This window comes from Rhopalosiphum maidis, chromosome 1 (genome assembly GCF_003676215.2).
Source record: "Rhopalosiphum maidis isolate BTI-1 chromosome 1, ASM367621v3, whole genome shotgun sequence".
Taxonomy (NCBI): Eukaryota; Metazoa; Arthropoda; class Insecta; order Hemiptera; family Aphididae; genus Rhopalosiphum; species Rhopalosiphum maidis.
In genome coordinates, this window is record NC_040877.1 from 46,170,099 (window position 1) to 46,194,347 (window position 24,249).

Genomic DNA, 24,249 nt, shown 5'->3' on the forward strand with positions numbered 1-24,249 from the left:
GCGATGTTGAGTCAATGTCTGGCCGAAATCACATTATAATATTATTGAAATATCGAGATAGATAAAAGCGGACGGAACAAACGCAGATTAGCATTCTTATCTCGAGTTTAATTGTGGGTCAGTATTTCGTCAGTCATATCTCCACTGTACACACTAACATTAAAAACGTTGTGTTGTATCAAATACCGCCATTAAGGCGGATACTAAGGACTCACTCAGTAGATTCAGAATTCCCAATCTTCCGGTCATCAGAGCTCACCAGTTGGGTGTTAAACAGTAATCGCTTATCAGAATAAAAATTATAACAAAGGTACGTATTGATAGGTCTTTCGGTTTTTGGTTATTGACGGGTGTAAACAGCGCCCGAGGTACATGTAAACACAACATCACACATGCAAATTGCGCCCGAATTTTTATCAAGTGTAAAACACACATGTAAACTGCTCCTTGGTAAAAGTTCAAAAATGAATAACTATACTTTTGCAAAATCAAAAAAAATAAAAAAAATTACAATCTATAGTTTATATGAAATTTGTTACAGTCATATAATATGAATAATTAATAGATTAAAAATATATATATAATTTTAAAAAGTACTATGTTAGGACAAATAATAACATTATTGTTGATATTATATATATATTTATCAATTGTAGTTTCATCACTACTATTATATTTATTACTTCAACTTTGTATTTTTTCTCCCTTTTTTTTTGGTTTTAAAATTTTGATAATTAAATAATTTCATTTATTTAATGTTTCTATTTGAATTTCATTTAACACTTCTATAAACATAAACATATTTGGATGGGTTGTATAAAAACTAGAATTAAAATGAGAATGAAATAATTTGCAATATTTGCATGCATTAGAGTTGGCTCTATTAGTCTATTGATGATTGCAAAGCTCATATATCAAGTGACACTGAGATTTTTCATTTTTAATATATATCTACTAAATAATCCGAAAATCGTCGCTCATTCATTGTGAGGCTTTGATTTCATTAAATTATTTACAACATTTTCAGATACATTTTCTAGGCTTAAAAATGCATTGAAAGGAGTGGTTTACATTATACCTTATTTACATATTATGTAAGACTTCGGGCGTAGCTTACAAAAAAAGACCGTTTGCGCACAGTTTACGTTATATCCTTGGAGTTAGTGTTATCACAGTTATTATCGGCAGAAAAAAAAACGAATACTTAGCAAAACTTATTTAAATATTGTAAAGCATTTCAGTGTGATGTAGCCGGATGTAGAAACCGAGACAAATGGTTGTAAATGGTGAATATTATTTTACTTCGATGCGATAAATCTCGCGGTAAATTTATGTTAAATATTTTGTAAATCTCGTTTTATGTATAATTGAATAAATAGTCTAAACAGAATTTGTAATTCAAATTATGTTATATTGTCGCGTTGTTGTTGTGATTATTGTAGTTCGTATTCGGTGTATTATTTATTTAAATAAATAAAAAATAAAGTTAAGAGTAAAATGTATACTAATTTCGTTAAAATATAAAAAAAAGGAAGAATGTAGGTAACCGCTTTACTTTATAGCAAGTGATGAGTGTATCTCATCATTGATCAAGTCACTGTATCAATGTATCATAATGTATGCGTTAAATTCGAATTCAATGATAATAAACAATTGTACCTAAAAAACTATAATACTAAGTTTATCTATGATATATTTATATTGCTATAATATATATATATATTTTTTTTTTTGTCATAATTTATTATATTTTGGTAGTAATTTGGTAAATTTATAATTCATTTTAATTAATTTAATAATATAATTATATTTGTTTCATTTATTATTGAATTTTGAGTCGATGCCGACTTACCATAAAATATTACGTAAATAAGTTCATGGTATTAATTGGTAAAACTATAAAATTAATCTAAATGTTTTGAAAGTATTATTATGTAAATAAATTATAGTAATATTATAAAATAGACCTAAAATTTTCAAAATCTTATGAATAATATTTTTGAATTACAATAATATAAATAAAGTTATTAATCTTAATTTAAGTATACCTATACTATCGTCCTAATTCAAGTTTAAAATAGGTAATAAAGTAAAAAAAAATTATTATAATAGTTTTGAGATTTTTTGGTTCCAGTATGAATTATTTATGAAGAACTGTATTAAATTGTCAAACCTTAACTATAAAAATTGAATATTAATATTCATATACTTATTAACTACTATATAATTTGTTGATGAAAAACTTTGTTTTACATTTTTAAGTTTTTCGACTATGCAAAACATTTGTTATTGACATTATTGACAAAAAAAAAATAGGTATATAAATTAAAAATGTCTATGAATATTAAATAGTTTAAGACTACAGGTCATAATTGTTACAATACATAAACAGTTTTGTGAAAATGTGAAGTATCCGTGATTATTCGTTTTTGAATTACAACTAGGACAAAATAAGAATATCGATTTTGATAAAAACTAGTTTTGCGTGAAAATGTCTGTTTTTCCGTAATTTTAATTTTTTGTTTTCCCTATTATTTTGCAAAATATTGAGAATTTTTTATTTATAACTCACAAAAGTACCAACTAGATTCACTTTCCTACCAAATAAAATTAGATATTCCTGTAGAACACTAGACAAATTTAATCATATATGGAAAAAATTTAAAAAAGGTAAAATATTACGAACGTTCATATCTAAATTGCTCAAACAGATACAAAATATTTTGATAATTGTTATAATGTATAGAAATTTATGAAATAAATATTTAGTAGAAACCACACAAAGAGTGAATATTGAAGCATTTTTACTATTTCTAAAATTGACGCCAGACGCAGAAAAAAAATAAAAACGTATCATTGAAAAACCAACAGGTACCACCAACGCTCTACTCAGAATCCAAAATACATACTTTATTTTTCTTATCCGGATATACAACGAAAATATGGTATAAATGTATAATAGTCTACTTCTCTATGTTGTTTAAAAATCAGTATAAACAAATTCCACTGAATTAATGTTATAAATTGTAATGTTATTATTTAAATCATGAAAAATCTATATAATGTCCTCACCGGCCTTCATATATCGTCCAACCGGTACTCATTCCCGACGTAACTAGGTATTCATACTATAACCGTTTATCCTAGAGCTAATAATCATCAGGAGCAGTTAAACAAACAACCTCTATATTCTACTCCGTCTAATAACGTATATTATTTCGATTATTATAAATTATACCTATATTGATTTCTGTATCGGAGTGAACATAATAATAATTCTATACTCTAGTTGATTATTATACAATGTATACATGTTTCATAAACTAGTATCGGGCTACTAGATTACAATTACGAGACACAATACTTTTAGTTTATTAGAATTTTTTTTTTTTTTTTCAATAAATATTTTGTGAATTCACATGGCTATATATATGTATCATGTTACATAAAATAGGAAATTCTACCTAAAATTAGCGAATTGCAACACTGGAGCGTGAAATGTGGTTATTACTGTTTAGTAATTACCACTTAAAGTGAGATTTGATACTTCACGTATCAATAAATAACATACATAGTTTTAAACAAGTCTGTAAAGTTATGCATACAAACATTACATCATGGCCACACTAAATATTGTATATTTAAACATGTAGAATAGCTATTCTATTCTAATTATACTTATAATTTATGTATCTATGATATTGACAAGGCTTAAAGTTGCTCAAAATGGCAAAAACAACTGTGATCTCAATATGTGGTCCATGTAAACTAAAATAATTTTCATAATCTTCTTGAAATTTTTAATATTATTACGTTGACCAACCGATGGTGGAGGCCGGAGGGTCATTGTGTTTATAAGTACTTCTATAATCTGTAAACTAGCACACTATATTATTAATTTAATTAATTTATACATTTATCGTTCATATTATGTTTTTTATTTTGAGCTCTAGTACCACATGATTTCCTGTAGTTAAAATTATACAAAGATTATATGATAAAATATTAAATCATTGGTAGTTAAGTTTTTTTTTTATAATACAATATCAATAAAATAGAAGCAATAATTAAATTATTTTTAAGAACTCACTTACACAAATACAATACAATACAAATACAAGAACAAAAACAAATATTATAAAATAAAATATATTCAATTAATATTATGAAATGGAATAATAAAATGGTAAAAAAACCAAACTAAGTACTTTGTATAATGATATTTTTATCAATCGAGAAAATATTTAGTAAAATAACTTTATAAAACTTAAATGATAACCTTTCAAAAATTTTGAATATGACAAAATTAATGTCTTGAATGATGTATTTGCCAAACACTTACTTATTAGTGTTTGAATATCTAGATTCTATTACAACTTATTACTATCTACGAAAAAATCCATAACGTTTTATTTGGATAATAAATGTACACAATTACTTTTAAAAAATAATATTTTGATTAATTTTAAACTATTGGCTTGTTCATACCATGAACTTATTCTGTTACCGTATATATCCTACGTTTGTCTACATTAAATTGTTGACTGAAAAATTAATTCAACCTTCCGTATTACCAATTACAAAATAAATTTCTATAACAACAATATACGTAAATATATCATAAGATATACTTAACTCGTAATATAGTCGATTACTATCTCCGCTAATTATTTGTTTTCGTACTCAATGATTTATCGTCAATTTCAAAATTAACATATCCATTATAGCGGCCAAATGATAAGATGTAGTCGACTTTTACTGTAAAAATAGAGCGAATTTCTTAGTTTTTATTTTATTAAATTATGTTTAATAAAATAAGGTAATCCAATAATGCATATTATAACATTTTTTTATTTTGAATAAAAATAAATAAATAAATATACTATTGTTAGTGATTACAAAGTATTAAATAGAAGTCTTGTGTAATTTTCGTATTAAAATAATTTGAGATGTAATCCAATTCTCTATTTTTATTTAGGTATATTAGAACTGTCATTGGAGCAGTGGCAATTAATATTAGATCTGACGAATGAAGTAGTATAATAATTTATTTTTCTGATTAGGTATATTAATTTTTTATTGAAAGATAATATAAATGAAAAAAAATAATAAATTATCTAAAGTCGATTTCTGGTGATTGCATTTTATAGGAATATCGATTTTAAGTAGTGTAATATTTGCTGAGCTAGGATTGGTCCTACCACAGTCCTATTTAATGATATTATAGTGAAAGCAATTTATAGGTATGACTTTTCTACCTTAATTATTTTAACGTCTCTTTTATTTTACAGTGTTTCGTTTTATTTTTATAATTTTAACCATTGTATATTTACTTATTGTAATAAATTTCACTAAGCACATATAAACGATTTTCAGTATTACAAATAAATGTTTTTTAAAACTTTAAAAGGTACCAAATAAAATAAATTAAATAGATATGTGGTTACTATGTTTATTCTGCAGTTTTAAAAATTCACCAATCTAGAAAGTAGTAAGTGTTTTATTTTAAAATATTCAATTATTTAAATTTAACATCATGATATACATTGTATGCATTAATAGTTAATACATATTTTATTGACAATGCCAATTCGTTTAGAAAAATGTATTTAAGCGTATTTGATTTTTTACCAAAATCCTAAAGGCTAAAGTATTTAATATAAATCAATATGGATCCATAGTTATTATATTTGATCGTTTAATCTCATAATTAGACTATTTCTAACGAAGCGATGGAACCTACTTGTACATCCATTAAATCAAAATATTTTAAAAAAAACGTGTTAGGTGTGTTAATATATGAAAGTTATTTTTATTCTATAATCTATTATAAACGCAGGTATATTGACGTATAATGGCGCATATTTTATGTACCTACAATTTACATATACATTTACGATGAATATATAAGCATGTTTTTTTACAAATACTGTTAATTTAAAATTTGGAATTAAGTTATAGTCTTTTTTATTAACTCATTTTTATTAAGGTTTTTATTCTTTTTTCTTTGGATCACGAAATAAGATGTACGTTTCACATCATTATAATTTATATTTTGACAATAATATAGTTACATCTAAACTGTAGACAATATTATAATATGATTTCTACATTCATATAGTTTGATTTAAAGTTTCAACAAAAATATAACTATGTCAGAAAAATTATTAATACTATGGAATGAAAATAGTTTATTTTAATAGTGTAGGTATGTGTTTATAAATACTGGTAAATTTAGCAATAGGTAAGTAACGACTAATGAGTGACGACTGCATTTTTTTTAAATACTTAAAATATTGCTGATTTATTTGACTTGTATTAAAGGGTTAATGGCTAATTATCTGTAGTATAACCTTAGATTATTCGGTAGTATTGATGTTGAACTGTTCCTAAAAATGGGTATCACTTAGTGTAGATTGAATATAAAAGGTTAATTACATTACTATAGTGATTCTATTATAATATACTTACTCAATTAGAAATTATATAAAAATATACTAACTATTCAAGAAAATTATCTTATATTTTCAAGCTTCATTTGTTGATTTATTATTATTAACTATTTTGTAAAATACAATTTTGCAAATAGGCAAAAAACTCAGGATGGTTCAGTCTCCTAACTTTTTTCTACAAGTATTTTGTTTAGCTATATTACAACCACGTAGGAGAGAGTTAGGAAAAATATATTAAGAGTACGTATAAACTATAAAAATATAGTTTTCAGACATTTGGCTGAATCCAAACGGTCTATGTAGTCGAGTGACTGAGTGTTCTAGCCAACAATGTCAAAACGCCAACATGACGAATAGCTGTCATTATTATGATGATTTGCAGACCTGCAAAGACATCGATTATTTTTTTTTCGCTGCCTGCCAAAATTTGTGTTGTGTGAGAATTGAAGATAAAATACAGACACAAAATTCAAAATCAGGTGTTTAATATATTTTCAATTTTATTGGATCGAAATACTAATAATATTATAATTATATCCTGTCGGCTATCACTTATAATGGTTGGTGATCGTTGTCATGGACCTATAATAGTTAGTTGCAGTTCGTCACCAAGGCTAGTCCTTTGCCGCCAATTATAGATACGTATACTTGTATTATTGGCTTGGTCTACCGTCCCGCATGTCCCGTGAAGGGGTCAGGTGAGAGAGTCAAACGAGTGGGCAACAGCAATGTACGAACTTTATTCATTGATACTGGATATTTTGGCAATATTTTCCTTAATTTTACTATTATATTATAGAATACATCTTATTTCAGAAATGTCTTTGGTGGTGCAAACATAATTGGAAACTGTTGAGCTTTGTATTGCATTTTTTGTAATTTTGGCTGGTTTTTCATATAGTGTTTCTTTGGCTTTTATTTTACATAGGATATAGTTCAATTTATAAATGTATACATTTTTCTCGTAGTGATTGATGATTCATCACGGGTCTGTCAAGTTAAATTATTACTATTCGATAGTATCCATTACTAATATAGATATTCATTTTGGTGCAAATTAAAAACACTATTTTCGGCTACCTGTAGTGGTGCAAATTACAAACTCCCGAACGAGTCGCAGTGTTTGTGGACCAAAGTGGGAGTTAAAAGGAAAGAGCGACGGCAGTCCGCTGTGATGCTTGTACTTTGTACTTACGATTGCTACGGACCGCATCTGATGCATAATTTAACATGTACGACTGTAAAGGTACTCTGATTTGTAACTTAACGTTACGCAAAAAGGCCTATAACATAGAAACTTTGAAAAATAACTAAATAAATATCGAATTGCATTACAGAATTAGAATAGAACAGACATTTATGTAGGAGAAAATCCATAGGTCTAGAAATTCGCCGAATTTTTTTCAAGTACTTGTACAAAAAAACTAAATCTTTAATAACGAAAATAAAATATAATGACATTTGTAAATACGTGTTACTGTTATAAAACACATTAAGTACTAAAATACGACAATTTTATATATTTGAGTGGCGAATAGAGTCGAGAGAGAATGAAACATTTTATGCAATCCTGGCTAAAATAAGTAAGCCTCAATAGCATATAAACCATTTTCGTTTTAGTAATATGACTTAAATTATGGAAGTTATACAAATAGCAAACTGTTTGTGATTTGCTGTAAGTAATTTAAATGTCATTAATTAACAGTTTTTTGAAAGTCATATTTTTAAAATTGTGTAGAATATTTCTCAGTAAGATAAACTATTTTTTAAATATACATAGTATATTACTATAGGTACGTAACGTGATTTATTCATTTTTCAGGTTTTTAAGATATAATTACTATATAAAATGTATATATACGAGTATTATATGCAATATTTAATCAGTTTTTTCCTATATAGTTATCGGCCTTTTTATTTGATTTATTTATTATATATTCCGAACAGAACCGAATAGATCTCAGGTATATTGTTCTTATTACTTAGTATATAAAGTTAAATACCTTAAACACTACTCATTTAAATTTCGATAAATAAATATTTTCAATAAAGTCCATCTACTTAATAATTTACAAGAAAAAAAATAATTCTAATCTGAAAAAAAATGAATATATCTTGAAATACTATCAACGAGTTATAACATAAAATTACAACTGAAGGTGTTGTTTCAGCGTTGCATTTAATTTACAACGCGGCGAATTTTACTTTCAGTACATACAAAGAATTTTACATTATTAGCTTTAATATTAGAGTGAAATGACCTTTGATAAAACTTAAAATTGAGACTATTATCAGAGTTATTATAATATATCATTTTTTAAACGGGTTATGAGTGTTATGACTATTATGATTATTTTAAAATGGTATACAATATACATACACAACAAAAATAATTTGATATACAACAAGTAGAAACTAGCATTTTTTAAACTTCAAATATAGTAAGATTATACAATACATTAAATACAAATAAATTCTAAATTGAAATGTTGAGAATATTTAGTTATTTAGTGAGTCATACTTATACTTGCCATTAATAAAGTACTGAATAAGTATTTCAGTATTTTTATTATTGTATTTATATGCAACTAATATGTACTTCAAAATTCTGGAAAAAATGGATTTATTATTAGTTACAATTTTTCTTTATTTCATGACAGGTTAAAACTTTAATGTTTTAAGGTATATTTGTCTTACAATTCATGATGATATTACTAGGTCATAATAAATTATTTATTGGTATCTGGCTATTTTTAGTTGCTATAATAGCTTAGTTTTAAAAATTGGTTATTAATATTTTACACATTAATTTTTTTCATATATTTATTATTTATTATTTGATTTAAAACAGTTTCCAATAAATGAACCTATATTGATGGAAAAATTAACTATATACTGTAACCTTGTGAAAGTGATGGTATATCATCAAATAGAATTTCGTTGTGAAGAACTTCACAAAAAAAAAAAACAACAAATCAAAAAATGTGGTTTTGATACTACGACTGTGACTCGAAAACAATCCAATTATTATAGTTTTCATAACTATAAAAAATATTTTTTTTTAATTTGTTTTTTTTTTTTGACATTTTAAAACCTTTTAAAATAATACAAAAATTGTTATTTTAGATTAATAGTTATGATTATTACTTATTTGCAAAAATGTAAGTAAAGAGAGACAATTACGCACTACCAGGTTAGGCTTTAAAAAAGTATTTAAAATAATAGTTAAATAATTATTTACCAAGATATTCAACAAAATATTCAAATCTTTGACAACCACCATAACTACTTAATTATTTTAGTATATGTTTATTATGACATGTTGTTTTTATAAAACAATAATTTACATATTTATTTATATTTATTATTTTTATCTCCGTAATTACTATATTACACATTAGTGTATTGTAGAAATTTAGGAAATTTAATTTTCATACGATTTGTATTAAGTTTATTTTTCTAAAAATGTCTAGTAACTTTATATTAAAAAGATAAAAAGATGATATTAGAAAAATCCAATAATTAGCTGTTTGACTGAATGTTTGTGTTATATAACAATCCGGTTTCCCGCAGTGTTTACGCACCTACCTATATAACGAACTAGTGTGTGCCCATGTATCAAATACAAAGTTATAGCTGGCAAGACAAGACGCGATGAGTTGATAAATGTAGTGTGTTTTTCGTTTTTAAATTTGAAATAATGTTTTGATGAAGACAATTTTAAAAGAATATTTCGTAAGTAGATTATAATTGTATTTTCAGTTTTCACATATTATAATATGAGTATTAGAAAACTAATTTTTCGATATAATATTTTTTTTTAATAAAAATGGTATAATAATATAATTCAGTTATACCTAAACAACATTACTAATATTAGATAGAGATATTCAATTGTATTGCTTCAATTTAGATTAGTTCCACTTTACTAATTATTTTATTGAAATATATGCTTTCACGGTATATTTTAAAAACTATTAATTAGGAGTTTTAGTTATATAAATGATTTAAGTTTATATTATAAACACGGTCAAATTTAATGGAAAGGTTTTAGAATATTTTCCCAAGCGTCATAAATAATTTTGATACTACCAAAAAGTGTTAAAAATATAAAATTATGGTAATAAATTAGAACAATAGAATAGAATTAAAAATAATGAATTTATTTTAGTTCACAAAATTGTTAATTAATATATTACAATTAGCCAGTGTTTAATAAATTAATAATTATATTTTTTATAATATTATTAGTTATAATAATTTACACAGATTTTGTTGATATTTTCAATATTAAATATTAAATTGCAATAAAAACAGTAGTTATTATTATATTGATAAAATGATAAATGATAATGATTTTGTTATTTTTTACCATCAATTTTATTTACATGATAATGTTATTTATGTTTATTCTAAAAAATTTAATAAGATATCATTGAATGAATAGAATAGAATAAAATAAAATAAATATTTTATTGACAATTTTGGAAAATTATTTGAGTAATGCTTTTCGTAGATAACTCAAAAACTCGAATATTTTTCTTGTTCCTAGGAAATTCTTATACAATATTTATCGCGATAAATCATATATAAAAATTGTTGATGATCCAAAGTCAGTTATGACAAGCATATCTTAAATTGTATTACTTATTATCACTTATTATTTAGTATTATACTGTAGCTGTAAAATAATTGACTGTTACCACGTATCTTCGTTGTGTAGCGTGAACAAAATTTGTAGTTTATTTTACTTAATCATAATTGTAATTTTGCGTTATTCGTTGTGTCTCTTAAACATAAATTGGTTACATAACAATACTCGTATATGAAAAAGTGAACATGATAATTCAGGTGATTAAAAGTGTTAAACCTAAAAATGAAATTGGCAAACAATTTAATACTCCACCTAGTACACTCTTAACCTTATTGAAAAATAAAGACGATAGTTTATGAGGGTATGAAACTTATAAAGGGACAATGAGAAGAATGAAGATCTCGATATAAAGGTTAGTTTAGCTTGATTGGTTTATTCAATGTATAGATATTTACAACATTCATTAACATCCCAATTTTACCATAACCATTTTTAAAGGAGAAGGCTGATTTTTGCCATTAAACTTGGGCACAAACAACTTAAAGCTAGTCAGAGTTAGTTGAACATCTGGAAAAGTAGGAACAACGTCTTTTGTAAAATTTTGTAAAATATGTAGTTAAAACGCTTCAATTAACCAATCAATGTGTAGTGACTGGTTAGTATTATAATACAAAATATAGGAATAATTATAAATTATAAGTTATAATATATAAGAAATTAATTTTAAAACTTAATTTTCTAATTATAATTGTAGTTAATAAATATATGCATGTAATAATAACTAGCTCGTATTTATTTGTATTAAAAAAAAAAAAAAAAATTGTGCTAAATAACTCGATAAATCCTCGATAAGTCGAATTAAATTGTATTTCCCTTGAAATTTGAGTTATCGAGACTTGACTATATTTAATTACATTTTAAGATCAGAAATAATGTCGAGTTTTTGTTTAACTTTAGATTTTAGAAATTAAGGTTAAGTTAGCCGTTAGGTCTACCAGATCTTAGGCTATACTAAATATTAAGGATTTAAACTCTTTAGGGAAATAGGGAATATATATTTCTCTAAATTAGGTATACCTAATACATTCATATTTTATACAATTATTGTAATATAATATGGCAGTATTTAAATATAAATGTTATTTTAAAAAAGGTGAATATTACCAAAAATTTTCGTTTTTGTATAGAATGCATAAAAAACATCTATATTGAAAAGTAAATAGTTTGCAATAAAACTCACGTTCGTCAATATTAAGTCATTAATCTAAACATGTTATGAATACATATCAGTATATCACTATATCAGTCATCAGAGTTTTAAACGTTTTAGTATTACAATTTAAATTTATAATACGTTCATCAACACACGTATATTTCTAATCGGGCACTACGGGCTCGTAATTACTGATGATATTTTATTTTAGTTATAACTTTATATTAGTTTTCCTAATTAGTATAATTAAATACTAAAAAGCCGAGATAAATATTAAAGTAGCACCCAATCAGCCGATCGATTCATAAACATATTTAAAAATATATAAGAATTAATGACGATTACGGATAGTTAGTAGTTAGTATCAACCACAGGTAAACGTACTAAATTATATAATATAATATTAAAATTTACAATTTGTACAAAATATACAATTGGTACAATACGTAGAGGTCTAATTTTATAATTTATTAATGTATAGGTACTTATATATTATTTAAATTTTGATATAAGCTGTAATAATTAATTAATAGGTAGTAAATTATAGTTTAAGTATGTACATTGAACATAACGAAAATGTATACAAAATAAATACAGGTTCATTGCAGAACCTAATCAGTTTCGTCCAAATTTTATCTTAAAACAGTTAAGGAATTATATAAATTTTCTATGAAATAATATTTTAAAACTATTATTACTACATTCTCAATTAATGTGTATTAATATAATTTATACATATTATGTATCGCCCAAGGTCCAATATGAATAGTATAATTATTATTATTACTTTTTTAGATTACAAAATGGAATTTTTCTTTATTTTGCGTCGAAAGACATGTGATTTTAAATTCTAAATGATCGATGAATGTATTGATTTTACAATGATGTAAGTTTTTTTACATATACACGATACGTATTCTGAGAAATGCTTCAATTTTCAACATTGAGTGTAGTTGGATCTAGTTTGTACTTTAAAGAAGTCATAATCAAACGATCTCAATTTTTTTCAAAATAACCCAGAAGAATAAAAAAATGAAGGAAAAGTTTAGTTTTGAAAATTTAATACAAAATTCCTTAAACATACTTTATATTGGAATCATATAATCTAAATATATATATATAAACAACAATAAATAAATATGTTAAATTTTCTGTTATAATTCAAAAACATTTTACGTGTGGACTTAAAACTGTTATGTATATTATATTATTATGAATTTTATTATACGAAATAAAATTTTTGATTTATTTTATAATATTATTTATTTATTTTATGAACCAGTTTTTACTCTATTACAATATTTATAGAAAAATTATTACATTTTGAGCTATAAATTGATATAATATGGTATATATATATATATATATAATTATAATATATATTAATTAATTAAATTAATGCAATATTTTTGGGAAAAATTTTATCTATGTGTGATATAAGCTCATTGAATTTAAATTTAACACGTCCCCTACGTGATCTACTGGTTTTTATACTATTTAGTATCTCTCTAGGCACTCACTTGCAGCTATTCTTTAATTTTTATGGTTTATAGACATTTTCTAGCTTTTAGACATTTTTGGTAGAAAATTATCTATTATTGTTTGTTTGGAGGTAAAACGTAAAAATGTTTAGTACTTTCTCAATAGGTTAGGTTAAAAACAAAAAAAAAAAAAATTACAGAAAAACGAAATTTTATTCGTAAATCTGATAATAGGCACCTTGGTACTTATATATATTTTTTTTAAGCTAAATATTTTAATTTTCGAATTTTTATTAAAATGTATGTTCAGCTCAAAAGTTATGGAAATTTAAGTTTTCTCATATATTTGTTTTATTAAAATTTAAAAAATAAAGTTAAGTTTTTATGCATATTTTATGCAAGCCATAAGTACTGTCAGGAATTTATCGATTTTTTAGGTTAATCTGCAATTGAAAATCAACATAATATTTTTAATATAATATGTAATAAGTAGTACTTTACACGTTTTTCATTAGACGTCACATTACGTTCAACTCGTTCAAGGTTTTAAGTATGATCATCGGAACAGGGCAAATAAATTTACGATGTATAACGGGTCAAAGATGGTTACAATGATCTACACCAATCGCTATTCTAATTGATTTTATTAATTTCTAATATTATAATTTAATGCTAATTTAAGTATAATATATTATATTATATTAATATAGCGTGCCAAGATTCAAATTAAATAATTTAAATATTATACTGCACATCGTGGTTAAACATAATTTACGAACTATTCTACTGTCAAGTAAATTTCTACGCTAAATCGGTAATTACTAATTAATCTCAAAATGTAAGACAAAACATTAAGACAATAAGACCTATAACAACATCCATATTTTTATTCGACTTTAAATAAAAATTCGTAAATTTGGCAGTCGACCATAATTCACCTTAAGTATTTATTCTATCTTTTGCTATTGATAACCAAGTAACTGTGAAATTCAAATAATGCTATTTAATAATATTTTGAGTTTTTGAGAGAAACAATGAATGAACAGACAGAAAAATGTCATAATTTATTTCTGTATATCGTTATGATTGAAAAACAAATAACGATTGATATTCACCAATTAGTATTTATACTACAATTTTCCATGCATGTCTTTTGAGCTATTTAGACAGTTTAAATTTTTGTTTTTTTTTTCTAGAAATGTCAATAAAAAAATGTTTGATCGATCAATAAACATTCAAAAGGTTTCTCATAAGTTGTTATTAATATAAAAAGTAACAATAAATTCATCTAAAATGTTTATAAGTATTTAGAGCTTAATTTTTAGACATTGTGTACACACCCGTAAAATAACATAATTATTTCTCAAATGCTATTTTGTTATTTTGTCGTAATTTATAAAAAAATAGCTTTATATATTTGAATTTGCACCAAATAGTTATATTCAAATTTTCTATACATGGAATAGTTTTCAAAATATTTTGACAAATTTAAAGCTATTATAGACATGAAGAAATTTTCGACTATTTTTCTTTAAATATTGATAAAAAGTTATTCATTGGTTAAACATTTTCGAAGACAGTGAGGTTTCTAAAAAACTTTTTATATCTGTAAAAAAATATTAAAAATACATTAGAACACTGTTCTTCATATACCAAAACTAAAAAATTTAAAAAATAAAATAAAAAATTAACACAATTATTTTTTTAGTTTAAAGTTTGTACGCCTTATTCAAATCAGTGTATGCTACCAGTTAGACTCGTACTTCACACTTTACATAATTAATTAACATGTCTAGCTCCAGCCGCCAAGTCAGCACAGGGAGGTTAGTAGACAATAATTATACGCTTCTCAATGTCAAACGTGCCAGTGCAGCGTTCATTCCGGTTCACCGTAACTGCGCATACATTGTAGCCATTTTATAATAATATATCACCTAAACTCCGCATACAAGGTTTTTTTTAACACCTTAACTCCACACATAAGTTTTTTATTTTTATTTAAATACAATATATTATGTGAAAATAAATAATTAAATACAAATAATATCAGATAGGTAATACCAGAAACAGCATAATCTAAACTATGTATCACTAAGATTTATATAAATTATTTTAAATCCATAGGTAGTTACAACGAAAAACTAATTATCTAATAAAAATAATAATTGTCAATACATGCAACAAATATCGTCGTCGTCGATATAAAATTAAAATTAAATATTATTAAACGAAGCTAAACTTTTTACAAAATTATATCTATCAATTTCGTTGTCGTTACATAATTCTATTTTTTTATTTATAAATTTCATATTAGTTTTTTGTTGAGTTCTAATAATTATCTTACTTTTATTATTATTGGCAGAATTCATTCATATGTAAGAATCTGTGTGCGCAGCCAATATATTTTTAACAAAAACTGCAGTATTTGAATGTGCTGAAGTAAATAAATCACCAAATTTGGCACGAAAAGACTCACTCAATTAAATAGATTTCTAATAATTACTAATTTTAAATATACATATTAATATTTAAGTAACTACTAGTTAGAGAAATGATCAGTGATCACTGTCGATTCGTTGAATCACAGAAATGGGAAATTAATCGGTAGACAATAATTATTGTTGGTTAGACGTTATTGACTCAAAAGTTAATAACAATTAACAATAATATTATTATTATTTAGCAACAATAATATAGTATAGTATAAATATGTATAAAATATATATTATTGTAATAATGGAATATTAATGACATAATTCATGGAATATTTTCATAAAAAATTAAATGAACTCCCGTAATACTATTAGTAAAATAAACAGATTTAATCGCAACATCAAAATGAAATGTACTTTATAATGCAAGCTGACTGATCATCTACACTCAGAATTGTTTTTTGTATACAATGATTTATCATTAAATTCAAATTTAACATATCCACTTTCTACTCAACGTAAAAAAATAAAATTTTTAATGAATAATAGAGTGGTATATCAACCTGTATACCTTTTTTTTTTATCGATGAATTTACAGTATGAAACTAGATGCTAATTTGTACGTTTTTGAAAAAAAAAAAAAAATTACATATCGATTTTCATTTCATAATATTGGCTTAGCCTTGAATAATAGGGCCTATGTCTAGGGGATTCTTCCCTACACTTATATAAGTGCTGGAAAATATAATCATATACCAGATGTCCAGATACAAATGTTAAATTCACACTAGTATATAATATATAAGTATATAACTTGGTAAACTTTCTACATATAGATACATATGCAATTGTATACATACATGATACAATAATGTGTATAATACGAGATTATAAGTGCCATTATCTTGTTGAAATCTGAAATATTATACGATATTGGCGTTATACACCATATGATATTATGTTACACAATATCGTATATAAGTTACAAATTATCGAATTATTGATGTAAAACAGTATTTACATAAACGTAAAAATCGAACAAAATTAATAACTATTTACTTTTGACACGGTTTTAGGTTAAGTAAAAGTATGATATAAGTGAATACTGTTTGAAAATCGAAACCGTGACGATGAGCAAACACCAAGAAATGGAGTGTCCACCGGCTGCCAACTGTGATGCGGACGAAGACGAATGGAAGAAAATGAGCTTAACGTCAAAAGCAGCCTTCGTGGCCCGAAACGTGACGGTAGAACCGATGCTGGGCGTATTCCAGCTTTCCATGATCATGTCCAGCTTGACCACACAAAATCTGAACATGCAAAAGGCTTGCCGAGTGAACTTGAATCTGGACAAGACGGCGTGCTTTGCCCTGGAGAATAAAAACGCCTCATCTTTCCCGGCCGAAGAGGTGGCAGTGCAGCAAATGGTGACCAAGATGATGTTATGGCAAAGCCTCTTCCAGAACATGATACCGTGTGTTCTGGTGATGTTCGTCGGTTCGTGGAGCGACCGGAACCGGAAGCGGAAGCCGTTCATGCTGTTGCCAATAATCGGCGAGCTCGTGCGCAATATCGGCTTAATTGCTTGCGTGTACTTCTTTTACGAGTTGCCGATGGAGATAGCAGGTATTGTCGAGACGGTCCCATCTGCTATTTCGGGTGGTCTTCCAGTACTGATACTAGCCGTGTTCGCGTACGTGGGGGACATAAGCACAGTGAGTTTATGGCGGATTTTACGATTGCTCATTTCACAAGCCGTTAAATCTCTGTCTTCATATATAACTATATTATCTTTTATATTATATCTGATGAGAAAATGTGATTATTACGATTCACGGTAAAGTTTACGGAAGAAATAATAATACCCATTATTATTATTATAGTCGCAAAAAACTGTCCGTTTTTCAATTTTTAGTGTGTTTTTTTTTCAAATTTTATTTTTAATATACTTGAAAGATACACGTAATATCGTTATAGTTATATTTAAAATTCTACAAATTTGAATAATGTTAGGTACTAACATAATAATATACATTTTTTATTAATATAATTTTTTTTTAATTTTTTTTTACTTTTTTCAATGATAATAACATACATTTTTAATTTCATATTCTGAAACAGAATAAATTGATACATACAATTTGAAATTCGGACTAACAGGCATCGAGTAACTATACTATTTTATTATAACTCTTATAATAATTGTTTGATAAAAGAATAATCGCATTGTCTCGTTACTAAATTCTACTTTATTTACCTGTAAATAAATTATGTGTACTACAATATACAAAACAATATAAAATGTTTTTAATGCATACGATTTGTAACTTGTATATATTATATATCGTTGTTCTAGGTTAAAAACAGGACAGTTCGAGTTGGGTTTGTAAGTTTATTTTTTTCGGTCAGTGTCACATTTGGATCAGCATTATCCGGCATCGTGTTTCGAGATTATGGTTTTTACGGCGTGTACATTATATCCACTGCATTGTATTTGTTCAGCTTCATATACTGTATAATTGTCATCAAAGATATTAAGCCCGACGTAGAAAAATATCATGGACCCCATAGTGCCGTTGAACATTGCAAAAAATCATTTCTTCTCGAGATAACCGATTTCTTTGACTTGAAACATGTAAAAGAAGCGATTCGAGTTACATTTAAGCGAAGAAATGACGACAACCGAAGAAACGACATTATACTGTTGTTTGTTATCATGGTCATTATTTTGGGTCCTCTGAGCGGTTCGTATAATAAAATATTATTTTATAATTAATTATTAAATATTCAAATGTAATAAATGCTATTTAACTGTGAGTAAATTGAAAACGATATGCAAATAACCAAAAACTAAAATATGTAGTATTATATCTCAATTATTTTTACTTACGAATTCATAGTATTTTTTTTTATATTACATAAGTATACTAACCTCGCAATAAATATTTACTGCACATACATACTTAATATCATTGTTTATTCATAGTACCTACGTATATATATACAGTATAACTATCAACAATTATTTTGTATCATGTATTTATGCCATACCTTACAAGATTCTATATAATATTATAATTTTAAGTAAAATTTATTTAAAGATCAGTAAAGTTATTCATAGTAATAACACAGACAATTAATTTATACATTCAATTTACCTGTGAAAAATATAAATACATTTAAGCTATTAACTATAGATATCTTTAAATAAATACAACTAAAATGTATTATAACGTATGCATCGCATTACATATTACATGAATAAATAATCAAAACGAATAACTGTGTACCTACAGTATAGGTCTTATACGTCGAATAAATAATAATAATAATAATAATAATTGTGCGATAAATGTTTTATTTACAAAGTAAATGATCAAACTGTGTATAAAATTACATTGGAGAGACTATTTCATACAGACGTTACCATTTTGAGAAATAATTATTTCGTATTACACAGAATGTGTAAGTAGTTATAAAACCGTAGAAAATTGGTATTCTCGCCGAGGCGTCGTTACTTAGGCGTTTTATAAATTTCATAATGTATAGTTCTAATGTTATGGACCAAATATTTAAACTAATCGCATTCTTTTGTCGCGTAATTAAATAGCACGCGTTATTTGAATAAAGCGTATGTGAATATTAATGGACGTGAACGATTTTTTTAGGTGAACAAACATTGATGTATTTGTTGGTTCGAGTTAAATTCGGTTGGAATGAAGTAGACTTCAGTGTCTTCTCCACGTATTACTTTATTTGTAATCTCGTAGGTAAATTTTATTTATATTACTATGCCTACTATGGCATTATAATATACAGTTCAACTATTATAGAGGCAATAGTCGTCAATAACTAATAATAAATGTGTATTATTGAATTCTAGGTATTGGATTCGCATTGTGGATTCTGGTTAATCGTTTGGGTATTGACGACAGACTGATCGGAGCAATTGGATGTCTGAGCAAAGGATTGGCTTCTTTCGTTTACGCCTTTGCGCCGACCGAATTTTTATTCTACCTAGGTGAATATATTATGTTTTTATTATTACATCCATACAAATATAATAAAATGCGTAGGTACCTAGTATAGAAAATACGATTTGATTATATTAATAACCAACATTATTATATATTTATTTCAGGTCCGATTGTCGACATTTTTCACGGTACAGCACTTGTTGCATTTAGGGCGATACTCTCAAAACTCGTTCCGGCAAATCAACTAGGTATTGAAAATGAAATCCATAATATTATGAATTAAATTTCGTGTCACACGTAGTGTAGTTATTTTTTTAAATATATATATGCTTAACCATTCATATTTTATATCATACCTATTGTATGCAGGCCAAGCGTTGGCGGTATCTTCACTCGTCGAAACTATAGTTCCTGCAATATTCAGACCACTGTACAGTGTAATTTATTATAAGACACTACACTATATACCTGGCGCATTTTACGTACTTGGTGGAGTGCTTAATTTTTTCGGCATCATTGTTTTTATGTGAGTAAATGTAATAGATAAATAAATAAACTGTAAACATCTTAATCACATTAGTATTTCTAAGACATCAAATCATTAATAATTATGATCATCAACATCTAAAATGAGGTTAAATATCATTGTTACCAGGACCTTGCTCCTTATTAATTAACCGAAACACGAATAAAACATTCTGGACTTTTGAGTCCAAATTCCATTTTTTATTTTCAAAATCTTCATGTGATATATCATTTTGTCTTTATTTTGTGTAGTTAGTTGTTTAATAATAACAATACTATAAATAAGAATATTTTTACAATGATACAAAAAATATTTTCTTAAAATAACTTGAAAATAAAATCCAATTATATCATTTGATTCTGATGAAAGTCTATAAAATCCTTATAAGTAATTTAGAAGAATGAAAAAAAAATGGAAAAGTAAAATATAGGAAAACAAAACACAGTAACAATTATAGTTTGTAGAAAAATAATAACCATGAAAACATCCCACACAAGAAAATAATATTCAGTAATAAATTATGTAGGCGTATAATATACGCAATTTCTTGATAAATTTCTACTGGTTAAAATGAATTGTCAATTATAGTAATATTATTATATTATTTCTTATAACTATGATTTATTACTGTATAAATAAATCCTTATAAAGCCAATATAAATTATAACTATAGACTTGTATGGTCTGGTGTCGACAACTATCAATATATTAATAGTGATCAATCAATACAAATACCATACATCATAGTACACCTATTTGCTGTGACAATATCATATAATAATGCCAAATACTATTAAAAAAAAAAAATAGTAATAGATAAATATAAAATGTATGATAGGTACATAAATTTACATCAATGATAAGGATACAAATAAAGATCTTCCAATACAACTCTCTCCTATTAGTATAAATGGATTTAATTTATGAAATAATAACTAATCATTATTATCATGTAATATTTATAGTAGACCTATTAAGCTTACATTAATATTGATACAATTAAAATTTTAATTACATATTATGAATAATATTTTTTTTTTCTATGATTTTATACCTTTTGTCATTAACACGCACAGTAGCTGAGAATATTATATTATTTATTTAATAAATTATGCAACTATTATTCGTATAATAACTAGGTAGGGGCTGAAATACTTAAATGAGCATTGGAAAGTGAGAGTCATTTTATTTCAAATCCAATGAAAGTTGATAATAATAAGAAGAATAAATATTTACTAATTTTCTATTCAGATGGATGTACAACCGTACACAACAGAAGAGCGTAAAAACGAATGATTCAGAAATGCCAAAGTTGCAAAATTGATTTAACTCTAAAGTATCACGTCACAATGGATACCCGCAAGATTTTTATACTTCCCTTAATGTGAACTATATATATTTTTTTAATTAGGTATCATTTTATTATATTATTTTGAATGCACATTTTTTTCTTAAGCAAAATATTTCAATATTAATCTTTTTAATATTTAGTTTTACTAACTTGTGATAATTTTCAAAATGCATGGAATGTCCATTTATTATTCTTTAGTGGTGATAGTCTCGTACAGTTGTACATAATATAACGTATATATTCAACTACCATTATTAAAAATAATATTTTTGTTTTATCTATTATTAATACAATTTGTAAAATATTCTTCAGATTGATGTACAAGAAAAAAAAACAAAATGAAAAATGTAAATACGTCGAAGAGAAACAAGCCTTATCGGCAGAACCTAGAAGTGAGCATCCATAAAACCACATTGAAATTTGTTAAAATTATTAATATTGTTTTAAATTATTTTTACACGAAAAATTGTTTTATTTATACCCTATAACATTTTTTTATTGTTTATTATTTTACTAGTAAAATATACTATATTTACTACTGCCAACCTATTTTACTTGTATATTATAATTTATATTAGCTAAGTTTTACTTATTACTGGAACCTATTTTAGAGTGTTTAAATTAAACTCTATCATGCAGCGAGAGAACACGGTAATTCTGCGCATTCTTACGTAATATTCTGCCATTGATATCACTTGTACTATTGCAGGATGTCTCGTGAGAATGCACAAAAAAACCGATTTTTATCTCGATGGAGTGTAGACTACTTTATGTATTGTTTTTGGAATATTTTATAATTATTAAATTGGTACGGTTATCATATATTATTATTGTTAGAAATAGAAACGTATTATTTATATACATATATGAATATATTTTTTTTTAAATTAATATAAGTTATATTATATAACCATTTATTAAAAAATATATTGATATTACAAACATTTTGTAAAACATATTGATTCACCTACCTTCTGTAAGCAAAGCTTGTGTTGAGAGTAGAGAATTATTTTCTTAGAATCTAAAAACTATATTGACAATAATAGAAATGAATACAAAATACAAACTACATTTTTAAATTTATAATTCAGATGTATAAAAATTAGATGATGGTTTATTTATATTAATATTATTATTTACTCTAAAATATTTCTTGAAATAATTATTTAGACATTTGAAATATGTTGGCCCTAAATAATAAATACATTCCTAGCCTACATATATTTTTTTTATAGTTACATTTAAATCATATTTTAAAGTTTCGCGTTTACTTATAATATATGAATGCAATTACATTAAGAGTGATTTTTTTTGTAAAATAAAGAATATAGAATATATTTTACACAGCAAATTAAAAGAAAGTTCAATCAGTTCTTTATAATCATCTTTAGTATATCTGACCTGATTTGTCTTATAAAATACAGATAAGGGCTGTACTTTTTTCTAAAGAAATTAGAGATTTTAGCGTTTTTTCAGAGGCATCATCATATGTAATAATGTAAATAATGCCACATTTTAGAATAAATTGATAAGGTGAAGTATATTATACGATTTTAATTATGCCCGAGGAAAGAATTTTATTCAAACAAAATAGTTTATATATAATAATGCGTAGATGCATATCAATAATTGATAAATGATAGTTTCATCTCATATGCAATTTGACATCAAATCTAAATCAAGTGCAATATTTAACGTATTTTGATACATTATGAAGGGCATCAATAATCTCTAGTTATTTTCTAAATCCAAATTGAATTTTTACAACAATTTATTATCCTCTAAAAATGTAATTAATCTAATCTTTATTATTTTTTTTAACACTTAAGCAAAAATACAAATTATTGATATATGGGTTATATAGTCATATAGAATTTGTTTATCTCCATTTTTGAAAAATTAGAAAAAAAAATTTAGATATTACGATAGTGACTTTAAACTGAGTTGGAAAAACACCTTCTTTTAAACTTATCATACATACAAATTAATGAATTTGTAATATAAGATATAATGTTCTTGATAAATTTAATTGAAATATTGTCAAATTGTGCCACAGTTTCCCGTTTTTGAGAGCTGAACAGTAAAGTTGAATAACTCTTTCTATAGCTACATCGCCTACATCTTTGGTTAACATATTATCAAAGTGTTTGTTAAAAAGTTTTGGTGCTTCCATTATTACTATTTTAAATTTTTTAATCAAGTTGATTGTAATATCAGAAAAAC

The 24,249-nt window shown here is 25.2% G+C and overlaps 1 protein-coding gene across 5 annotated transcripts; it reads left to right on the forward strand.

The window, feature by feature from the left end:
• The first annotated feature begins 160 nt into the window (after positions 1–160).
• Positions 161–22,868, forward strand: LOC113560803. 5 transcript variants are annotated; one of them, XR_003406132.1, is made up of 9 exons: positions 10,072–10,187; positions 17,249–17,887; positions 18,529–18,916; positions 19,841–19,942; positions 20,056–20,193; positions 20,314–20,397; positions 20,519–20,675; positions 21,927–22,086; positions 22,339–22,479. XR_003406132.1 is itself a non-coding variant. In XM_026966888.1 (8 exons), exons 2-8 carry the CDS (start codon positions 17,303–17,305, stop codon positions 22,430–22,432), a joined length of 1,548 nt encoding a protein of 515 aa, XP_026822689.1. In that variant the 5' UTR covers positions 161–310; positions 17,249–17,302; the 3' UTR covers positions 22,433–22,868. The 5 variants fall into 5 exon arrangements, 3 of the variants coding, with proteins under 3 accessions (XP_026822689.1, XP_026822690.1, XP_026822688.1); XR_003406133.1 differs by having other exon boundaries at positions 21,927–22,059; positions 22,339–22,449; XM_026966888.1 differs by lacking the exons at positions 10,072–10,187; positions 21,927–22,086 and adding an exon at positions 161–310 and having other exon boundaries at positions 22,339–22,868.
• Positions 22,869–24,249: the final 1,381 nt, after the last annotated feature.

What these genes read in the sequence shown, in the direction of transcription:
- LOC113560803 (XM_026966888.1), top strand. Translation starts at nt 17,303, where the DNA reads ATGAGCAAACACCAAGAAATGGAGTGTCCACCGGCTGCCAACTGTGAT. An exon ending in TATTTTGGGTCCTCTGAGCG is followed by an intron (nt 18,917 to 19,840) that starts GTTCGTATAATA and finishes CGATTTTTTTAG; the next exon opens with GTGAACAAACATTGATGTAT. An exon ending in CGTTCCGGCAAATCAACTAG is followed by an intron (nt 20,398 to 20,518) that starts GTATTGAAAATG and finishes TATTGTATGCAG; the next exon opens with GCCAAGCGTTGGCGGTATCT.